The sequence below is a fragment of the Coregonus clupeaformis genome, unplaced genomic scaffold (genome assembly GCF_020615455.1).
Source record: "Coregonus clupeaformis isolate EN_2021a unplaced genomic scaffold, ASM2061545v1 scaf1794, whole genome shotgun sequence".
NCBI lineage: Eukaryota > Metazoa > Chordata > Actinopteri > Salmoniformes > Salmonidae > Coregonus > Coregonus clupeaformis.
In genome coordinates this window covers 50,001-70,000 of record NW_025535248.1, presented here as the reverse complement: position 1 = coordinate 70,000, position 20,000 = coordinate 50,001, and the positions used below count along the sequence as shown (strand labels likewise).

The 20,000-nt window shown below is 45.8% G+C and overlaps 1 protein-coding gene across 1 annotated transcript in view; it reads right to left on the bottom strand.

The window, feature by feature from the left end:
- The window catches only part of LOC123487659 (receptor-type tyrosine-protein phosphatase mu-like), a 25,481-nt gene that overhangs the window by 4,517 nt on the left and 964 nt on the right, over positions 1-20,000 (bottom strand). The window contains exons 2-3 of the mRNA XM_045218770.1: positions 3,333-3,407; positions 650-785 (exon numbers count right to left, since the gene is read on the bottom strand). Coding sequence (XP_045074705.1) covers positions 650-785; positions 3,333-3,407 — 211 coding nt within the window. The remainder of the gene's footprint in view (positions 1-649; positions 786-3,332; positions 3,408-20,000) is intronic.

Below are 20,000 nucleotides of genomic sequence, written 5' to 3'. Positions count from 1 at the left end.
CTCATCTCTCTCTCTCTCTCTCTCTCTCTCTCTCTCTCTCTCTCTCTCTCTCTCTCTCTCTCTCTCTCTCCCTCTCATCTCTCTCTCTCTCTCTCTCTCTCCCTCTCATCTCTCACTCTCTCTCTCTCTCTCTCTCTCTCTCTCGTCTCTCTTTTTCAACCTTTCATCCTTACTTCCTTCTTATCTCCTATTCTTTCTCTTATCTCCAAATATTCTCCCTTTTCCCAGTGTCATTGAACAGGGCTGGGGCTGGGGTTAGTTTAATGCCTGTTGTATGATGGGGCCTTGGAGACATTAATCTTTCACAGCAAACTGTTTCTCATATAAACAGCTATAATGTAGCGTATCAACATAATCAAATTAATGATTTACACTGCTGCTGCTGCTGTTTTGAGGAGAAAAAACAGCAACGGAGTCAAAAGACAAAAGTCTTCCTCTTCTTTCTCTTCTGCTTCTTCTAGAAATACACACCAGCAAGATGTCAAAATGTATCTCATATTGTGTTAAGGAAATATTTGAAACTAAATGTTAGTCCTCTTCTGTTTGTCTGACTGTGTCATATTGACAGTGGTAGTGGTACTATAAGCAACATACAGCAACAACGTATAACACAAATTCAAAAATGTCCGACTTGTACAAAATTTCTGACCTTTTCTTGATGAGGAGGACGACTCCGAGGAAGATGATGGTGAAGAGGAGGATGCCAGCGATGACTCCGGCTATCTTCACCGTGTGGTCTGTCTGTTTCTCTGGCTCCACCGCGTCTGGCTTATGGGTGACCGCTCCTATATTATCAACAACACAACAACAACAAACAATAAACTACATCAACAACAACAACAACAACAACAACCAGGTTACAGACAAACACATTATCAGACATCTATTCTATCTTCCTAAACATGACGTGTAATGTCTCACTAATATGAGTCAACAACATTATTTGGGTATGAGTTAACAATCTATGAATTTGCTCTAATGACTAGGTACAGACTCAGTGCCATTAAAAGGAATATTAAATTCGAAATTCCAATTAGAATCTGGCTCAGAATGTTCCAATCAGTTATAGAACCAATTGCTCTATATGGCAGCGAAGTATGGGGTCCGCTCTCTAATACTGAATTTACCAAATGGGACAAACATCCCATCGAAATACTGCATGCAGAGTTTTGCAAGACTGTATTGCAAGTGCAAAGAAAAACTCCAAATAACGCATGTAGAGCAGAATTGGGCCAATACCCCCCTCCTTATTTGAATAGAAAAAAGAGCCATCAAATTTAACAACCATCTAAAAACAAGTGACCCCAAAACATTCCATCACACAGCTCTACTATGTCAAGAGATGAAACAAGAGAAGAGTCCCCTCAGCCAGCTGGTTCTGAGGCTCAGTTCACTAACCCAAACCAACCTCATAGAGCCTCAGGACAGCACTCAGAAAATCTGGCCCAACCAAATCATCACAAAGCAAAAAGAAAAATATATCACCTATTTGAAAGACACCACGAAAAATCTAAGTAAACTTCAATGCAATTTGGCTCTAAACAGACCGTACATGGTGGCAGACTATCTGACCACTGTGACTGATAGAAAACTGAGGAAAACACTGACTAGGTACAGACTCAGTGAGCACATAGAGACCGGGTCGTCACAGGCAAACCTGGCTGCCCAGAGAGGACAGGCTGTGCTCACTCTGCCCCCGGGAGAGGTAGAGACAGAGCTGCATTTCCTATTACACTGTGACAAATACTCAGACCTAAGAGAATCTTTCTTTCCCAAGAGTATCATTCAGTACAAAGAATTTGAAACAATAAAAGAGGAAGAAAAAATCAAATATTTATTGGGTGAAAAGTCAAAATGTGCAGTTTCGGCAGCCAAATATGTGTCCTCCTGCCACAACCTGAGCGACAGCCAGTGAACAGTGTAATGTAATGTCAATCATATTTCCCCATTTTGTTTTGTTTTGTCTTTCATAGCATGTAATGGTTGACTTCACAGTCAAGTGTGTGGTCCTCTGTAGCTCAATTGGTAGAGCACGGTGCTTTTAATGCCAGGGTAGTGGGTTCGATCCCCGGGACCACCCATACGTAAAAATGTATGCGCACATGACTGTAAGTCGCTTTGGATAAAAGCGTCTGCTAAATGGCATATTATTATTATAAAATGTCCATGTTCTGTTTGACCGACTGTTGAATTTTTGGAAGAGAGATTATTATCGATAACAGTTGAATATTGATACAGTCAACTTGTTGAATCACTAGAGAACAGACCACTGCTTACATGCTGAACAGTCTTTTTTAATTTCATCCACAGAGGTTGATTTAAGGTTTCAAGAAATCACAAGTTATAGTAGCAGTTAAAGGTCTATCACAAAAAACATTCAAACAAAAGAGGGAGGTTTTGCTGCATGGATCTTTTAACCACACAGTACTATGATACTATATCACCAAACGTCTCTCCTATTCTCTCCTCCCCCTCCACTACACCTGCAGTATCAGTCATATTATATATATTATATATATATATATATATATATATATATATATATATATATATATATATATTATATTACATATTATACATATATTATACAGTATCAGTGATATTGGTGTCAGATGTCAGGGGAGATAAATGTAGCTAGTAAAAGTATTTGATCCCCTGCTGATTTTGTACTTATTTCCCTCATTAAAATGCAAATCAATTTATAACATTTTTGACATGCGTTTTTTCTGGATTTTTTTGTTTTGTTTGTTATTCTGTCTCTCACTGTTCAAATAAACCTACCGTTAAAATTATAGACTGATCATTTCTTTTGTCAGTGGGCAAACGTACAAAATCATCAGGGGATCAAATACTTTTTTCCCTCACTGTAAGTCGCTCTGGATAAGAGCGTCTGTTAAATGACGAAAAATTTTAAATGTAAATGTAAGAACACTTGAGACATATTTCATCTGCTTAGTTCTGTCATAGCTACAGGACCGGACACAAAATACTCACGGACGATATGATAGATATTAATGAAATTATTTAACTTCTGTAGGAAATCTCCAATTTCATCACATTACATGAGGATTGTAAATCAAACAGGTATTTTTATGGACCTTAACACAGTAAAGATGCTTCACCATAGGACAGGTGTTGTACTGGAAGTCTGCGATGGAAGAACCTTTTATTCACAACAAACACAACTACACAACAACACAACACATGCACCTGAAGAAATAGACCCAGCCCTTATAGACCAGAATCTCAGAACAGGCAGTTAGGCTGGGAGAACAGGACAGTGCATATAAGAAGTTACAACCTCTACTGGAAACATCAGCAGAGAGTCTAACCTGTTAGTTGGTCGTCACCAGCTGCTGCTGCGATGCGGATGTATGGAGTAGTGAGCTGGGTCACCAGTATGGCAGCTGGGTGGAGGAGGAGGAGGAGGAGGAGGAGGAGGAGGAGGCGAGGGGAGGGAGGAGGAGGGAGGAGGGGGAGGAGGAGGAGGGAGGAGGAGGGAGGGAGGAGGAGGAGGAGGAGGAGGAGGAGGAGGAGGAGGAGGAGGAGGAGGAGGAGGAGGAGGTGGAAGGGAGGAGGAGGAGAGGGGGAGGAGGAGGAGGAGGAGGAGGAGGGAGGAGGAGGGAGGAGGAGGAGGGGGGAGGAGGAGGAGGAGGAGGAGGGAGGAGGGAGAGGAGGAGGAGGAGGAGGAGGGAGGGAGGAGGAGGAGGAGGAGGGAAGAGGAGGAGGAGGAGGAGGAAGAGGAGGAGGGAGGACGAGGAACAGTGTCCATGCAGAGAGAGAGAGGGGGGAGAGAGAGAGGGGGGAGGAGGAGGAGGAGGCACAGTGTCATGCAGAGAGAGAGAGGGGGAGGGAGAGAGAGAGAGAGAGAGAGAGAGAGAGAGAGAGGAGGGAGGAGAGAGAGAGAGAGAGAGGAGGAGGGAGAGAGAGAGGGGAGGGGGAGGCACACAGTGTCATGCAGAGAGAGAGAGGTGGGAGAGAGAGAGAGAGAGGGGGAGGGAGAGAGAGAGAGGGGAGACAGGGAGGCACACAGTGTCATGCAGAGAGAGAGAGGGGGAGGGAGAGAGAGAGAGGGAGGGAGAGAGGAGAGAGAGAGAGAGAGAGAGAGAGAGAGAGAGAGAGAGAGAGAGAAGGGAGGCACACAGTGTCATGCAGAGAGAGAGAGGGGGAGGGAGAGAGAGAGAGAGAGAGAGAGAGAGAGAGAGAGAGAGAGAGAGAGAGAGGGAGAGAGAGGGGAGAGAGAGGGAGAGTGGAGAGAGAGGGCGAGAGAGGGTGAGAGAGGGAGAGAGAGAGAGTGGGGAGAGGGGAGAGAGAGAGAGAGAGGGGGGAGAGAGAGAGGGGAGAGAGAGAGAGGGCGAGAGAGAGAGAGAGAGAGAGAGAGAGAGAGGGGAGAGAGAGAGAGAGAGAGAGAGAGAGAGAGAGAGAGAGAGAGAGAGAGAGAGAGAGGAGAGAGAGAGAGAGAGAGAGAGAGAGAGAGAGAGAGAGAGAGAGAGAGAGAGAGAGAGAGAGAGAGGGAGAGAGAGAGAGAGTCCACAGTGAAGCTCAAAAAATCTCAGTCATCATGCAACATCAATGTATAAGATGTTAGTCTAGACCTGAAGGTTAGATAAAGCTCTTCTAACATTGAGTGTTTCTTTAGGTGAAATACAATGAATGCAGTTCGAATAAGTGATAAGTAAATACATTGAACCTATTACAACTTTGTATGGTTAGCTGTCTCAACCTTGTGTGGTTAGCTGTCTCAACCTTGTGTGGTTAGCTGTCTCAACCTTGTTGTGGTTAGCTGTCTCAACCTTGTATGGTTAGCTGTCTCAACCTTGTGTGGTTAGCTGTCTCAACCTTGTTGTGGTTAGCTGTCTCAACCTTGTTGTGGTTAGCTGTCTCAACCTTGTATGGTTAGCTGTCTCAACCTTGTGTGGTTAGCTGTCTCAACCTTGTGTGGTTAGCTGTCTCAACCTTGTATGGTTAGCTGTCTCAACCTTGTTGTGGTTAGCTGTCTCAACCTTGTTGTGGTTAGCTGTCTCAACCTTGTTGTGGTTAGCTGTCTCAACCTTGTGTGGTTAGCTGTCTCAACCTTGTGTGTTGTGGTTAGCTGTCTCAACCTTGTTGTGGTTAGCTGTCTCAACCTTGTTGTGGTTAGCTGTCTCAACCTTGTTGTGGTTAGCTGTCTCAACCTTGTTGTGGTTAGCTGTCTCAACCTTGTATGGTTAGCTGTCTCAACCTTGTGTGGTTAGCTGTCTCAACCTTGTGTGTTGTGGTTAGCTGTCTCAACCTTGTTGTGGTTAGCTGTCTCAACCTTGTTGTGGTTAGCTGTCTCAACCTTGTTGTGGTTAGCTGTCTCAACCTTGTGTGGTTAGCTGTCTCAACCTTGTTGTGGTTAGCTGTCTCAACCTTGTGTGGTTAGCTGTCTCAACCTTGTGTGGTTAGCTGTCTCAACCTTGTTGTGGTTAGCTGTCTCAACCTTGTTGTGGTTAGCTGTCTCAACCTTGTTGTGGTTAGCTGTCTCAACCTTGTGTGGTTAGCTGTCTCAACCTTGTTGTGGTTAGCTGTCTCAACCTTGTGTGGTTAGCTGTCTCAACCTTGTGTGGTTAGCTGTCTCAACCTTGTGTGGTTAGCTGTCTCAACCTTGTGTGGTTAGCTGTCTCAACCTTGTGTGGTTAGCTGTCTCAACCTTGTTGTGGTTAGCTGTCTCAACCTTGTGTGGTTAGCTGTCTCAACCTTGTATGGTTAGCTGTCTCAACCTTGTTGTGGTTAGCTGTCTCAACCTTGTGTGGTTAGCTGTCTCAACCTTGTGTGGTTAGCTGTCTCAACCTTGTTGTGGTTAGCTGTCTCAACCTTGTGTGGTTAGCTGTCTCAACCTTGTATGGTTAGCTGTCTCAACCTTGTTGTGGTTAGCTGTCTCAACCTTGTGTGGTTAGCTGTCTCAACCTTGTTGTGGTTAGCTGTCTCAACCTTGTTGTGGTTAGCTGTCTCAACCTTGTGTGGTTAGCTGTCTCAACCTTGTGTGGTTAGCTGTCTCAACCTTGTGTGGTTAGCTGTCTCAACCTTGTTTGGTTAGCTGTCTCAACCTTGTTGTGGTTAGCTGTCTCAACCTTGTATGGTTAGCTGTCTCAACCTTGTGTGGTTAGCTGTCTCAACCTTGTGTGGTTAGCTGTCTCAACCTTGTGTGTTGTGGTTAGCTGTCTCAACCTTGTGTGGTTAGCTGTCTCAACCTTGTGTGGTTAGCTGTCTCAACCTTGTATGGTTAGCTGTCTCAACCTTGTTTGGTTAGCTGTCTCAACCTTGTTGTGGTTAGCTGTCTCAACCTTGTTGTGGTTAGCTGTCTCAACCTTGTGTGGTTAGCTGTCTCAACCTTGTGTGGTTAGCTGTCTCAACCTTGTGTGGTTAGCTGTCTCAACCTTGTTGTGGTTAGCTGTCTCAACCTTGTTGTGGTTAGCTGTCTCAACCTTGTGTGGTTAGCTGTCTCAACCTTGTGTGTTGTGGTTAGCTGTCTCAACCTTGTTGTGGTTAGCTGTCTCAACCTTGTGTGGTTAGCTGTCTCAACCTTGTTGTGGTTAGCTGTCTCAACCTTGTTGTGGTTAGCTGTCTCAACCTTGTGTGGTTAGCTGTCTCAACCTTGTGTGGTTAGCTGTCTCAACCTTGTGTGGTTAGCTGTCTCAACCTTGTGTGGTTAGCTGTCTCAACCTTGTGTGGTTAGCTGTCTCAACCTTGTGTGGTTAGCTGTCTCAACCTTGTGTGGTTAGCTGTCTCAACCTTGTGTGGTTAGCTGTCTCAACCTTGTGTGGTTAGCTGTCTCAACCTTGTGTGGTTAGCTGTCTCAACCTTGTTGTGGTTAGCTGTCTCAACCTTGTTGTGGTTAGCTGTCTCAACCTTGTGTGGTTAGCTGTCTCAACCTTGTGTGGTTAGCTGTCTCAACCTTGTCGTGGTTAGCTGTCTCAACCTTGTGTGGGTAGCTGTCTCAACCTTGTTGTGGTTAGCTGTCTCAACCTTGTGTGGTTAGCTGTCTCAACCTTGTTGTGGTTAGCTGTCTCAACCTTGTGTGGTTAGCTGTCTCAACCTTGTGTGGTTAGCTGTCTCAACCTTGTGTGGTTAGCTGTCTCAACCTTGTTGTGGTTAGCTGTCTCAACCTTGTTGTGGTTAGCTGTCTCAACCTTGTGTGGTTAGCTGTCTCAACCTTGTGTGGTTAGCTGTCTCAACCTTGTTGTGGTTAGCTGTCTCAACCTTGTTGTGGTTAGCTGTCTCAACCTTGTGTGGTTAGCTGTCTCAACCTTGTTGTGGTTAGCTGTCTCAACCTTGTGTGGTTAGCTGTCTCAACCTTGTGTGGTTAGCTGTCTCAACCTTGTGTGTTGTGGTTAGCTGTCTCAACCTTGTTGTGGTTAGCTGTCTCAACCTTGTGTGGTTAGCTGTCTCAACCTTGTTGTGGTTAGCTGTCTCAACCTTGTTGTGGTTAGCTGTCTCAACCTTGTTGTGGTTAGCTGTCTCAACCTTGTTGTGGTTAGCTGTCTCAACCTTGTGTGTTGTGGTTAGCTGTCTCAACCTTGTTGTGGTTAGCTGTCTCAACCTTGTGTGGTTAGCTGTCTCAACCTTGTTGTGGTTAGCTGTCTCAACCTTGTGTGGTTAGCTGTCTCAACCTTGTGTGGTTAGCTGTCTCAACCTTGTGTGGTTAGCTGTCTCAACCTTGTTGTGGTTAGCTGTCTCAACCTTGTTGTGGTTAGCTGTCTCAACCTTGTGTGGTTAGCTGTCTCAACCTTGTTGTGGTTAGCTGTCTCAACCTTGTTGTGGTTAGCTGTCTCAACCTTGTGTGGTTAGCTGTCTCAACCTTGTTGTGGTTAGCTGTCTCAACCTTGTTGTGGTTAGCTGTCTCAACCTTGTTGTGGTTAGCTGTCTCAACCTTGTTGTGGTTAGCTGTCTCAACCTTGTGTGGTTAGCTGTCTCAACCTTGTTTGGTTAGCTGTCTCAACCTTGTTTGGTTAGCTGTCTCAACCTTGTATGGTTAGCTGTCTCAACCTTGTTGTGGTTAGCTGTCTCAACCTTGTTGTGGTTAGCTGTCTCAACCTTGTGTGGTTAGCTGTCTCAACCTTGTATGGTTAGCTGTCTCAACCTTGTTGTGGTTAGCTGTCTCAACCTTGTTGTGGTTAGCTGTCTCAACCTTGTTGTGGTTAGCTGTCTCAACCTTGTGTGGTTAGCTGTCTCAACCTTGTGTGTTGTGGTTAGCTGTCTCAACCTTGTGTGGTTAGCTGTCTCAACCTTGTTGTGGTTAGCTGTCTCAACCTTGTTGTGGTTAGCTGTCTCAACCTTGTGTGGTTAGCTGTCTCAACCTTGTGTGGTTAGCTGTCTCAACCTTGTTGTGGTTAGCTGTCTCAACCTTGTGTGGTTAGCTGTCTCAACCTTGTTGTGGTTAGCTGTCTCAACCTTGTGTGGTTAGCTGTCTCAACCTTGTTGTGGTTAGCTGTCTCAACCTTGTTGTGGTTAGCTGTCTCAACCTTGTGTGGTTAGCTGTCTCAACCTTGTGTGGTTAGCTGTCTCAACCTTGTTGTGGTTAGCTGTCTCAACCTTGTTGTGGTTAGCTGTCTCAACCTTGTGTGGTTAGCTGTCTCAACCTTGTTGTGGTTAGCTGTCTCAACCTTGTTGTGGTTAGCTGTCTCAACCTTGTTGTGGTTAGCTGTCTCAACCTTGTGTGGTTAGCTGTCTCAACCTTGTTGTGGTTAGCTGTCTCAACCTTGTTGTGGTTAGCTGTCTCAACCTTGTTGTGGTTAGCTGTCTCAACCTTGTTGTGGTTAGCTGTCTCAACCTTGTGTGTTGTGGTTAGCTGTCTCAACCTTGTTGTGGTTAGCTGTCTCAACCTTGTGTGGTTAGCTGTCTCAACCTTGTGTGGTTAGCTGTCTCAACCTTGTTGTGGTTAGCTGTCTCAACCTTGTTGTGGTTAGCTGTCTCAACCTTGTTGTGGTTAGCTGTCTCAACCTTGTGTGGTTAGCTGTCTCAACCTTGTTGTGGTTAGCTGTCTCAACCTTGTGTGGTTAGCTGTCTCAACCTTGTGTGGTTAGCTGTCTCAACCTTGTGTGGTTAGCTGTCTCAACCTTGTGTGGTTAGCTGTCTCAACCTTGTGTGGTTAGCTGTCTCAACCTTGTTGTGGTTAGCTGTCTCAACCTTGTGTGGTTAGCTGTCTCAACCTTGTATGGTTAGCTGTCTCAACCTTGTTGTGGTTAGCTGTCTCAACCTTGTGTGGTTAGCTGTCTCAACCTTGTGTGGTTAGCTGTCTCAACCTTGTTGTGGTTAGCTGTCTCAACCTTGTGTGGTTAGCTGTCTCAACCTTGTATGGTTAGCTGTCTCAACCTTGTTGTGGTTAGCTGTCTCAACCTTGTGTGGTTAGCTGTCTCAACCTTGTTGTGGTTAGCTGTCTCAACCTTGTTGTGGTTAGCTGTCTCAACCTTGTGTGGTTAGCTGTCTCAACCTTGTGTGGTTAGCTGTCTCAACCTTGTGTGGTTAGCTGTCTCAACCTTGTTTGGTTAGCTGTCTCAACCTTGTTGTGGTTAGCTGTCTCAACCTTGTATGGTTAGCTGTCTCAACCTTGTGTGGTTAGCTGTCTCAACCTTGTGTGGTTAGCTGTCTCAACCTTGTGTGTTGTGGTTAGCTGTCTCAACCTTGTGTGGTTAGCTGTCTCAACCTTGTGTGGTTAGCTGTCTCAACCTTGTATGGTTAGCTGTCTCAACCTTGTTTGGTTAGCTGTCTCAACCTTGTTGTGGTTAGCTGTCTCAACCTTGTTGTGGTTAGCTGTCTCAACCTTGTGTGGTTAGCTGTCTCAACCTTGTGTGGTTAGCTGTCTCAACCTTGTGTGGTTAGCTGTCTCAACCTTGTTGTGGTTAGCTGTCTCAACCTTGTTGTGGTTAGCTGTCTCAACCTTGTGTGGTTAGCTGTCTCAACCTTGTGTGTTGTGGTTAGCTGTCTCAACCTTGTTGTGGTTAGCTGTCTCAACCTTGTGTGGTTAGCTGTCTCAACCTTGTTGTGGTTAGCTGTCTCAACCTTGTTGTGGTTAGCTGTCTCAACCTTGTGTGGTTAGCTGTCTCAACCTTGTGTGGTTAGCTGTCTCAACCTTGTGTGGTTAGCTGTCTCAACCTTGTGTGGTTAGCTGTCTCAACCTTGTGTGGTTAGCTGTCTCAACCTTGTGTGGTTAGCTGTCTCAACCTTGTGTGGTTAGCTGTCTCAACCTTGTGTGGTTAGCTGTCTCAACCTTGTGTGGTTAGCTGTCTCAACCTTGTGTGGTTAGCTGTCTCAACCTTGTTGTGGTTAGCTGTCTCAACCTTGTTGTGGTTAGCTGTCTCAACCTTGTGTGGTTAGCTGTCTCAACCTTGTGTGGTTAGCTGTCTCAACCTTGTGTGGTTAGCTGTCTCAACCTTGTGTGGGTAGCTGTCTCAACCTTGTTGTGGTTAGCTGTCTCAACCTTGTGTGGTTAGCTGTCTCAACCTTGTTGTGGTTAGCTGTCTCAACCTTGTGTGGTTAGCTGTCTCAACCTTGTGTGGTTAGCTGTCTCAACCTTGTGTGGTTAGCTGTCTCAACCTTGTTGTGGTTAGCTGTCTCAACCTTGTTGTGGTTAGCTGTCTCAACCTTGTGTGGTTAGCTGTCTCAACCTTGTGTGGTTAGCTGTCTCAACCTTGTTGTGGTTAGCTGTCTCAACCTTGTTGTGGTTAGCTGTCTCAACCTTGTGTGGTTAGCTGTCTCAACCTTGTTGTGGTTAGCTGTCTCAACCTTGTGTGGTTAGCTGTCTCAACCTTGTGTGGTTAGCTGTCTCAACCTTGTGTGTTGTGGTTAGCTGTCTCAACCTTGTTGTGGTTAGCTGTCTCAACCTTGTGTGGTTAGCTGTCTCAACCTTGTTGTGGTTAGCTGTCTCAACCTTGTTGTGGTTAGCTGTCTCAACCTTGTTGTGGTTAGCTGTCTCAACCTTGTTGTGGTTAGCTGTCTCAACCTTGTGTGTTGTGGTTAGCTGTCTCAACCTTGTTGTGGTTAGCTGTCTCAACCTTGTGTGGTTAGCTGTCTCAACCTTGTTGTGGTTAGCTGTCTCAACCTTGTGTGGTTAGCTGTCTCAACCTTGTGTGGTTAGCTGTCTCAACCTTGTGTGGTTAGCTGTCTCAACCTTGTTGTGGTTAGCTGTCTCAACCTTGTTGTGGTTAGCTGTCTCAACCTTGTGTGGTTAGCTGTCTCAACCTTGTTGTGGTTAGCTGTCTCAACCTTGTTGTGGTTAGCTGTCTCAACCTTGTGTGGTTAGCTGTCTCAACCTTGTTGTGGTTAGCTGTCTCAACCTTGTTGTGGTTAGCTGTCTCAACCTTGTTGTGGTTAGCTGTCTCAACCTTGTTGTGGTTAGCTGTCTCAACCTTGTGTGGTTAGCTGTCTCAACCTTGTTTGGTTAGCTGTCTCAACCTTGTTTGGTTAGCTGTCTCAACCTTGTATGGTTAGCTGTCTCAACCTTGTTGTGGTTAGCTGTCTCAACCTTGTTGTGGTTAGCTGTCTCAACCTTGTGTGGTTAGCTGTCTCAACCTTGTATGGTTAGCTGTCTCAACCTTGTTGTGGTTAGCTGTCTCAACCTTGTTGTGGTTAGCTGTCTCAACCTTGTTGTGGTTAGCTGTCTCAACCTTGTGTGGTTAGCTGTCTCAACCTTGTGTGTTGTGGTTAGCTGTCTCAACCTTGTGTGGTTAGCTGTCTCAACCTTGTTGTGGTTAGCTGTCTCAACCTTGTTGTGGCTAGCTGTCTCAACCTTGTGTGGTTAGCTGTCTCAACCTTGTGTGGTTAGCTGTCTCAACCTTGTTGTGGTTAGCTGTCTCAACCTTGTGTGGTTAGCTGTCTCAACCTTGTTGTGGTTAGCTGTCTCAACCTTGTGTGGTTAGCTGTCTCAACCTTGTTGTGGTTAGCTGTCTCAACCTTGTTGTGGTTAGCTGTCTCAACCTTGTGTGGTTAGCTGTCTCAACCTTGTGTGGTTAGCTGTCTCAACCTTGTTGTGGTTAGCTGTCTCAACCTTGTTGTGGTTAGCTGTCTCAACCTTGTGTGGTTAGCTGTCTCAACCTTGTTGTGGTTAGCTGTCTCAACCTTGTTGTGGTTAGCTGTCTCAACCTTGTTGTGGTTAGCTGTCTCAACCTTGTGTGGTTAGCTGTCTCAACCTTGTTGTGGTTAGCTGTCTCAACCTTGTTGTGGTTAGCTGTCTCAACCTTGTTGTGGTTAGCTGTCTCAACCTTGTTGTGGTTAGCTGTCTCAACCTTGTGTGTTGTGGTTAGCTGTCTCAACCTTGTTGTGGTTAGCTGTCTCAACCTTGTGTGGTTAGCTGTCTCAACCTTGTGTGGTTAGCTGTCTCAACCTTGTGTGGTTAGCTGTCTCAACCTTGTGTGGTTAGCTGTCTCAACCTTGTGTGGTTAGCTGTCTCAACCTTGTTGTGGTTAGCTGTCTCAACCTTGTTGTGGTTAGCTGTCTCAACCTTGTTGTGGTTAGCTGTCTCAACCTTGTGTGGTTAGCTGTCTCAACCTTGTTGTGGTTAGCTGTCTCAACCTTGTTGTGGTTAGCTGTCTCAACCTTGTGTGGTTAGCTGTCTCAACCTTGTTGTGGTTAGCTGTCTCAACCTTGTTGTGGTTAGCTGTCTCAACCTTGTGTGGTTAGCTGTCTCAACCTTGTTGTGGTTAGCTGTCTCAACCTTGTTGTGGTTAGTTGTCTCAACCTTGTTGTGGTTAGCTGTCTCAACCTTGTGTGGTTAGCTGTCTCAACCTTGTGTGGTTAGCTGTCTCAACCTTGTGTGGTTAGCTGTCTCAACCTTGTTGTGGTTAGCTGTCTCAACCTTGTTGTGGTTAGCTGTCTCAACCTTGTGTGGTTAGCTGTCTCAACCTTGTATGGTTAGCTGTCTCAACCTTGTTGTGGTTAGCTGTCTCAACCTTGTTGTGGTTAGCTGTCTCAACCTTGTGTGGTTAGCTGTCTCAACCTTGTATGGTTAGCTGTCTCAACCTTGTTGTGGTTAGCTGTCTCAACCTTGTGTGGTTAGCTGTCTCAACCTTGTATGGTTAGCTGTCTCAACCTTGTTGTGGTTAGCTGTCTCAACCTTGTGTGGTTAGCTGTCTCAACCTTGTTGTGGTTAGCTGTCTCAACCTTGTGTGTTGTGGTTAGCTGTCTCAACCTTGTTTGGTTAGCTGTCTCAACCTTGTTGTGGTTAGCTGTCTCAACCTTGTTGTGGTTAGCTGTCTCAACCTTGTTGTGGTTAGCTGTCTCAACCTTGTTGTGGTTAGCTGTCTCAACCTTGTTGTGGTTAGCTGTCTCAACCTTGTGTGGTTAGCTGTCTCAACCTTGTGTGGTTAGCTGTCTCAACCTTGTGTGGTTAGCTGTCTCAACCTTGTGTGGTTAGCTGTCTCAACCTTGTTGTGGTTAGCTGTCTCAACCTTGTTGTGGTTAGCTGTCTCAACCTTGTGTGGTTAGCTGTCTCAACCTTGTGTGGTTAGCTGTCTCAACCTTGTTGTGGTTAGCTGTCTCAACCTTGTGTGGTTAGCTGTCTCAACCTTGTTGTGGTTAGCTGTCTCAACCTTGTTGTGGTTAGCTGTCTCAACCTTGTTGTGGTTAGCTGTCTCAACCTTGTTGTGGTTAGCTGTCTCAACCTTGTGTGGTTAGCTGTCTCAACCTTGTGTGGTTAGCTGTCTCAACCTTGTATGGTTAGCTGTCTCAACCTTGTTGTGGTTAGCTGTCTCAACCTTGTGTGGTTAGCTGTCTCAACCTTGTTTGGTTAGCTGTCTCAACCTTGTTTGGTTAGCTGTCTCAACCTTGTATGGTTAGCTGTCTCAACCTTGTTGTGGTTAGCTGTCTCAACCTTGTTGTGGTTAGCTGTCTCAACCTTGTGTGGTTAGCTGTCTCAACCTTGTATGGTTAGCTGTCTCAACCTTGTTGTGGTTAGCTGTCTCAACCTTGTTGTGGTTAGCTGTCTCAACCTTGTGTGGTTAGCTGTCTCAACCTTGTGTGGTTAGCTGTCTCAACCTTGTTGTGGTTAGCTGTCTCAACCTTGTGTGGTTAGCTGTCTCAACCTTGTTGTGGTTAGCTGTCTCAACCTTGTTGTGGTTAGCTGTCTCAACCTTGTGTGGTTAGCTGTCTCAACCTTGTGTGGTTAGCTGTCTCAACCTTGTTGTGGTTAGCTGTCTCAACCTTGTTGTGGTTAGCTGTCTCAACCTTGTTGTGGTTAGCTGTCTCAACCTTGTTGTGGTTAGCTGTCTCAACCTTGTTGTGGTTAGCTGTCTCAACCTTGTTGTGGTTAGCTGTCTCAACCTTGTTGTGGTTAGCTGTCTCAACCTTGTTGTGGTTAGCTGTCTCAACCTTGTGTGGTTAGCTGTCTCAACCTTGTATGGTTAGCTGTCTCAACCTTGTGTGGTTAGCTGTCTCAACCTTGTTGTGGTTAGCTGTCTCAACCTTGTTGTGGTTAGCTGTCTCAACCTTGTTGTGGTTAGCTGTCTCAACCTTGTGTGGTTAGCTGTCTCAACCTTGTGTGGTTAGCTGTCTCAACCTTGTATGGTTAGCTGTCTCAACCTTGTTGTGGTTAGCTGTCTCAACCTTGTGTGTTGTGGTTAGCTGTCTCAACCTTGTGTGGTTAGCTGTCTCAACCTTGTGTGGTTAGCTGTCTCAACCTTGTGTGGTTAGCTGTCTCAACCTTGTTGTGGTTAGCTGTCTCAACCTTGTGTGGTTAGCTGTCTCAACCTTGTGTGTTGTGGTTAGCTGTCTCAACCTTGTGTGGTTAGCTGTCTCAACCTTGTTGTGGTTAGCTGTCTCAACCTTGTGTGGTTAGCTGTCTCAACCTTGTGTGTTGTGGTTAGCTGTCTCAACCTTGTGTGTTGTGGTTAGCTGTCTCAACCTTGTGTGGTTAGCTGTCTCAACCTTGTTGTGGTTAGCTGTCTCAACCTTGTTGTGGTTAGCTGTCTCAACCTTGTGTGGTTAGCTGTCTCAACCTTGTGTGGTTAGCTGTCTCAACCTTGTTGTGGTTAGCTGTCTCAACCTTGTTGTGGTTAGCTGTCTCAACCTTGTGTGGTTAGCTGTCTCAACCTTGTGTGGGTAGCTGTCTCAACCTTGTTGTGGTTAGCTGTCTCAACCTTGTGTGGTTAGCTGTCTCAACCTTGTGTGGTTAGCTGTCTCAACCTTGTGTGGTTAGCTGTCTCAACCTTGTGTGGTTAGCTGTCTCAACCTTGTGTGGTTAGCTGTCTCAACCTTGTTGTGGTTAGCTGTCTCAACCTTGTTGTGGTTAGCTGTCTCAACCTTGTATGGTTAGCTGTCTCAACCTTGTGTGGTTAGCTGTCTCAACCTTGTGTGTTGTGGTTAGCTGTCTCAACCTTGTTGTGGTTAGCTGTCTCAACCTTGTTGTGGTTAGCTGTCTCAACCTTGTGTGTTGTGGTTAGCTGTCTCAACCTTGTGTGGTTAGCTGTCTCAACCTTGTTGTGGTTAGCTGTCTCAACCTTGTTGTGGTTAGCTGTCTCAACCTTGTGTGGTTAGCTGTCTCAACCTTGTGTGGTTAGCTGTCTCAACCTTGTTGTGGTTAGCTGTCTCAACCTTGTGTGGTTAGCTGTCTCAACCTTGTTGTGGTTAGCTGTCTCAACCTTGTGTGGTTAGCTGTCTCAACCTTGTTGTGGTTAGCTGTCTCAACCTTGTTGTGGTTAGCTGTCTCAACCTTGTGTGGTTAGCTGTCTCAACCTTGTGTGGTTAGCTGTCTCAACCTTGTTGTGGTTAGCTGTCTCAACCTTGTTGTGGTTAGCTGTCTCAACCTTGTGTGGTTAGCTGTCTCAACCTTGTTGTGGTTAGCTGTCTCAACCTTGTTGTGGTTAGCTGTCTCAACCTTGTTGTGGTTAGCTGTCTCAACCTTGTGTGGTTAGCTGTCTCAACCTTGTTGTGGTTAGCTGTCTCAACCTTGTTGTGGTTAGCTGTCTCAACCTTGTTGTGGTTAGCTGTCTCAACCTTGTTGTGGTTAGCTGTCTCAACCTTGTGTGTTGTGGTTAGCTGTCTCAACCTTGTTGTGGTTAGCTGTCTCAACCTTGTGTGGTTAGCTGTCTCAACCTTGTGTGGTTAGCTGTCTCAACCTTGTGTGGTTAGCTGTCTCAACCTTGTGTGGTTAGCTGTCTCAACCTTGTGTGGTTAGCTGTCTCAACCTTGTTGTGGTTAGCTGTCTCAACCTTGTTGTGGTTAGCTGTCTCAACCTTGTTGTGGTTAGCTGTCTCAACCTTGTGTGGTTAGCTGTCTCAACCTTGTTGTGGTTAGCTGTCTCAACCTTGTTGTGGTTAGCTGTCTCAACCTTGTGTGGTTAGCTGTCTCAACCTTGTTGTGGTTAGCTGTCTCAACCTTGTTGTGGTTAGCTGTCTCAACCTTGTGTGGTTAGCTGTCTCAACCTTGTTGTGGTTAGCTGTCTCAACCTTGTTGTGGTTAGTTGTCTCAACCTTGTTGTGGTTAGCTGTCTCAACCTTGTGTGGTTAGCTGTCTCAACCTTGTGTGGTTAGCTGTCTCAACCTTGTGTGGTTAGCTGTCTCAACCTTGTTGTGGTTAGCTGTCTCAACCTTGTTGTGGTTAGCTGTCTCAACCTTGTGTGGTTAGCTGTCTCAACCTTGTATGGTTAGCTGTCTCAACCTTGTTGTGGTTAGCTGTCTCAACCTTGTTGTGGTTAGCTGTCTCAACCTTGTGTGGTTAGCTGTCTCAACCTTGTATGGTTAGCTGTCTCAACCTTGTTGTGGTTAGCTGTCTCAACCTTGTGTGGTTAGCTGTCTCAACCTTGTATGGTTAGCTGTCTCAACCTTGTTGTGGTTAGCTGTCTCAACCTTGTGTGGTTAGCTGTCTCAACCTTGTTGTGGTTAGCTGTCTCAACCTTGTGTGTTGTGGTTAGCTGTCTCAACCTTGTTTGGTTAGCTGTCTCAACCTTGTTGTGGTTAGCTGTCTCAACCTTGTTGTGGTTAGCTGTCTCAACCTTGTTGTGGTTAGCTGTCTCAACCTTGTTGTGGTTAGCTGTCTCAACCTTGTTGTGGTTAGCTGTCTCAACCTTGTGTGGTTAGCTGTCTCAACCTTGTGTGGTTAGCTGTCTCAACCTTGTGTGGTTAGCTGTCTCAACCTTGTGTGGTTAGCTGTCTCAACCTTGTTGTGGTTAGCTGTCTCAACCTTGTTGTGGTTAGCTGTCTCAACCTTGTGTGGTTAGCTGTCTCAACCTTGTGTGGTTAGCTGTCTCAACCTTGTTGTGGTTAGCTGTCTCAACCTTGTGTGGTTGGCTGTCTCAACCTTGTTGTGGTTAGCTGTCTCAACCTTGTTGTGGTTAGCTGTCTCAACCTTGTTGTGGTTAGCTGTCTCAACCTTGTTGTGGTTAGCTGTCTCAACCTTGTGTGGTTAGCTGTCTCAACCTTGTGTGGTTAGCTGTCTCAACCTTGTATGGTTAGCTGTCTCAACCTTGTTGTGGTTCAGCTGTCTCAACCTTGTGTGGTTAGCTGTCTCAACCTTGTTTGGTTAGCTGTCTCAACCTTGTTTGGTTAGCTGTCTCAACCTTGTATGGTTAGCTGTCTCAACCTTGTTGTGGTTAGCTGTCTCAACCTTGTTGTGGTTAGCTGTCTCAACCTTGTGTGGTTAGCTGTCTCAACCTTGTATGGTTAGCTGTCTCAACCTTGTTGTGGTTAGCTGTCTCAACCTTGTTGTGGTTAGCTGTCTCAACCTTGTGTGGTTAGCTGTCTCAACCTTGTGTGGTTAGCTGTCTCAACCTTGTTGTGGTTAGCTGTCTCAACCTTGTGTGGTTAGCTGTCTCAACCTTGTTGTGGTTAGCTGTCTCAACCTTGTTGTGGTTAGCTGTCTCAACCTTGTGTGGTTAGCTGTCTCAACCTTGTGTGGTTAGCTGTCTCAACCTTGTTGTGGTTAGCTGTCTCAACCTTGTTGTGGTTAGCTGTCTCAACCTTGTTGTGGTTAGCTGTCTCAACCTTGTTGTGGTTAGCTGTCTCAACCTTGTTGTGGTTAGCTGTCTCAACCTTGTTGTGGTTAGCTGTCTCAACCTTGTTGTGGTTAGCTGTCTCAACCTTGTTGTGGTTAGCTGTCTCAACCTTGTGTGGGTTAGCTGTCTCAACCTTGTGTGGTTAGCTGTCTCAACCTTGTGTGGTTAGCTGTCTCCAAACCTTGTTGTGGTTAGCTGTCTCAACCTTGTTGTGGTTAGCTGTCTCAACCTTGTTGTGGTTAGCTGTCTCAACCTTGTGTGGTTAGCTGTCTCAACCTTTGTGGTTAGCTGTCTCAACCTTGTAGTGGTTAGCTGTCTCAACCTTGTTGTGGTTAGCTGTCTCAACCTTGTGTGTTGTGGTTAGCTGTCTCAACCTTGTGTGGTTAGCTGTCTCAACCTTGTGTGGTTAGCTGTCTCAACCTTGTGTGGTTAGCTGTCCTCAACCTTGTTGTGGTTAGCTGTCTCAACCTTGTGTGGTTAGCTGTCTCAACCTTGTGTGTTGTGGTTAGCTGTCTCAACCTTGTGTGGTTAGCTGTCTCAACCTTGTTGTGGTTAGCCCTGTCTCAACCTTGTGTGGTTAGCTGTCTCAACCTTGTGTGTTGTGGTTAGCTGTCTCAACCTTGTTGTTGTGGTTAGCTGTCTCAACCTTGTGTGGTTAGCTGTCTCAACCTTGTGTGGTTAGCTGTCTCAACCTTGTTGTGGTTAGCTGTCTCAACCTTGTGTGGTTAGCTGTCTCAACCTTGTGTGGTTAGCTGTCTCAACCTTGTTGTGGTTAGCTGTCTCAACCTTGTTGTGGTTAGCTGTCTCAACCTTGTGTGGTTAGCTGTCTCAACCTTGTGTGGTTAGCTGTCTCAACCTTGTTGTGGTTAGCTGTCTCAACCTTGTGTGGTTAGCTGTCTCAACCTTGTGTGGTTAGCTGTCTCTCAACCTTGTGTGGTTAGCTGTCTCAACCTTGTGTGGTTAGCTGTCTCAACCTTGTGTGGTTAGCTGTCTCAACCTTGTTGTGGTTAGCTGTCTCAACCTTGTTGTGGTTAGCTGTCTCAACCTTGTGGTTAGCTGTCTCAACCTTGTGTGGTTAGCTGTCTCAACCTTGTGTTTGTGGTTAGCTGTCTCCAACCTTGTTGTGGTTAGCTGTCTCAACCTTGTGTGGTTAGCTGTCTCAACCTTGTGTGGTTAGCTGTCTCAACCTTGTGTGGTTAGCTGTCTCAACCTTGTTGTGGTTAGCTGTCTCAACCTTGTTGTGGTTAGCTGTCTCAACCTTGTGTGGTTAGCTGTCTCAACCTTGTGTGTTGTGGTTAGCTGTCTCAACCTTGTTGTGGTTAGCTGTCTCAACCTTGTTGTGGTTAGCTGTCTCAACCTTGTGTGGTTAGCTGTCTCAACCTTGTGTGTTGTGGTTAGCTGTCTCAACCTTGTTGTGGTTAGCTGTCTCAACCTTGTGTGGTTAGCTGTCTCAACCTTGTTTGGTTAGCTGCTCTCAACCTTGTGTGGTTAGCTGTCTCAACCTTGTGTGGTTAGCTGTCTCAACCTTGTTTGGTTAGCTGTCTCAACCTTGTTGTGGTTAGCTGATTATAAGTCTATCTAGCATTCTGACTGCCTGGTTGACAATACTACAGGCCTTAATGGTTAGCTGATTATAAGTCTATCTAGCATTCTGACTGCCTGGTTGACAATACTACAGGCCTTAATGGTTAGCTGATTATAAGTCTATCTAGCGTTCTGACTGCCTGGTTGACAATACTACAGGCCTTAATGGTTAGCTGATTATAAGTCTATCTAGCATTCTGACTGCCTGGTTGACAATACTACAGGCCTTAATGGTTAGCTGATTATAAGTCTATCTAGCGTTCTGACTGCCTGGTTGACAATACTACAGGCCTTAATGGTTAGCTGATTATAAGTCTATCTAGCATTCTGACTGCCTGGTTGACAATACTACAGGCCTTAATGGTTAGCTGATTATAAGTCTATCTAGCATTCTGACTGCCTGGTTGACAATACTACAGGCCTTAATGGTTAGCTGATTATAAGTCTATCTAGCGTTCTGACTGCCTGGTTGACA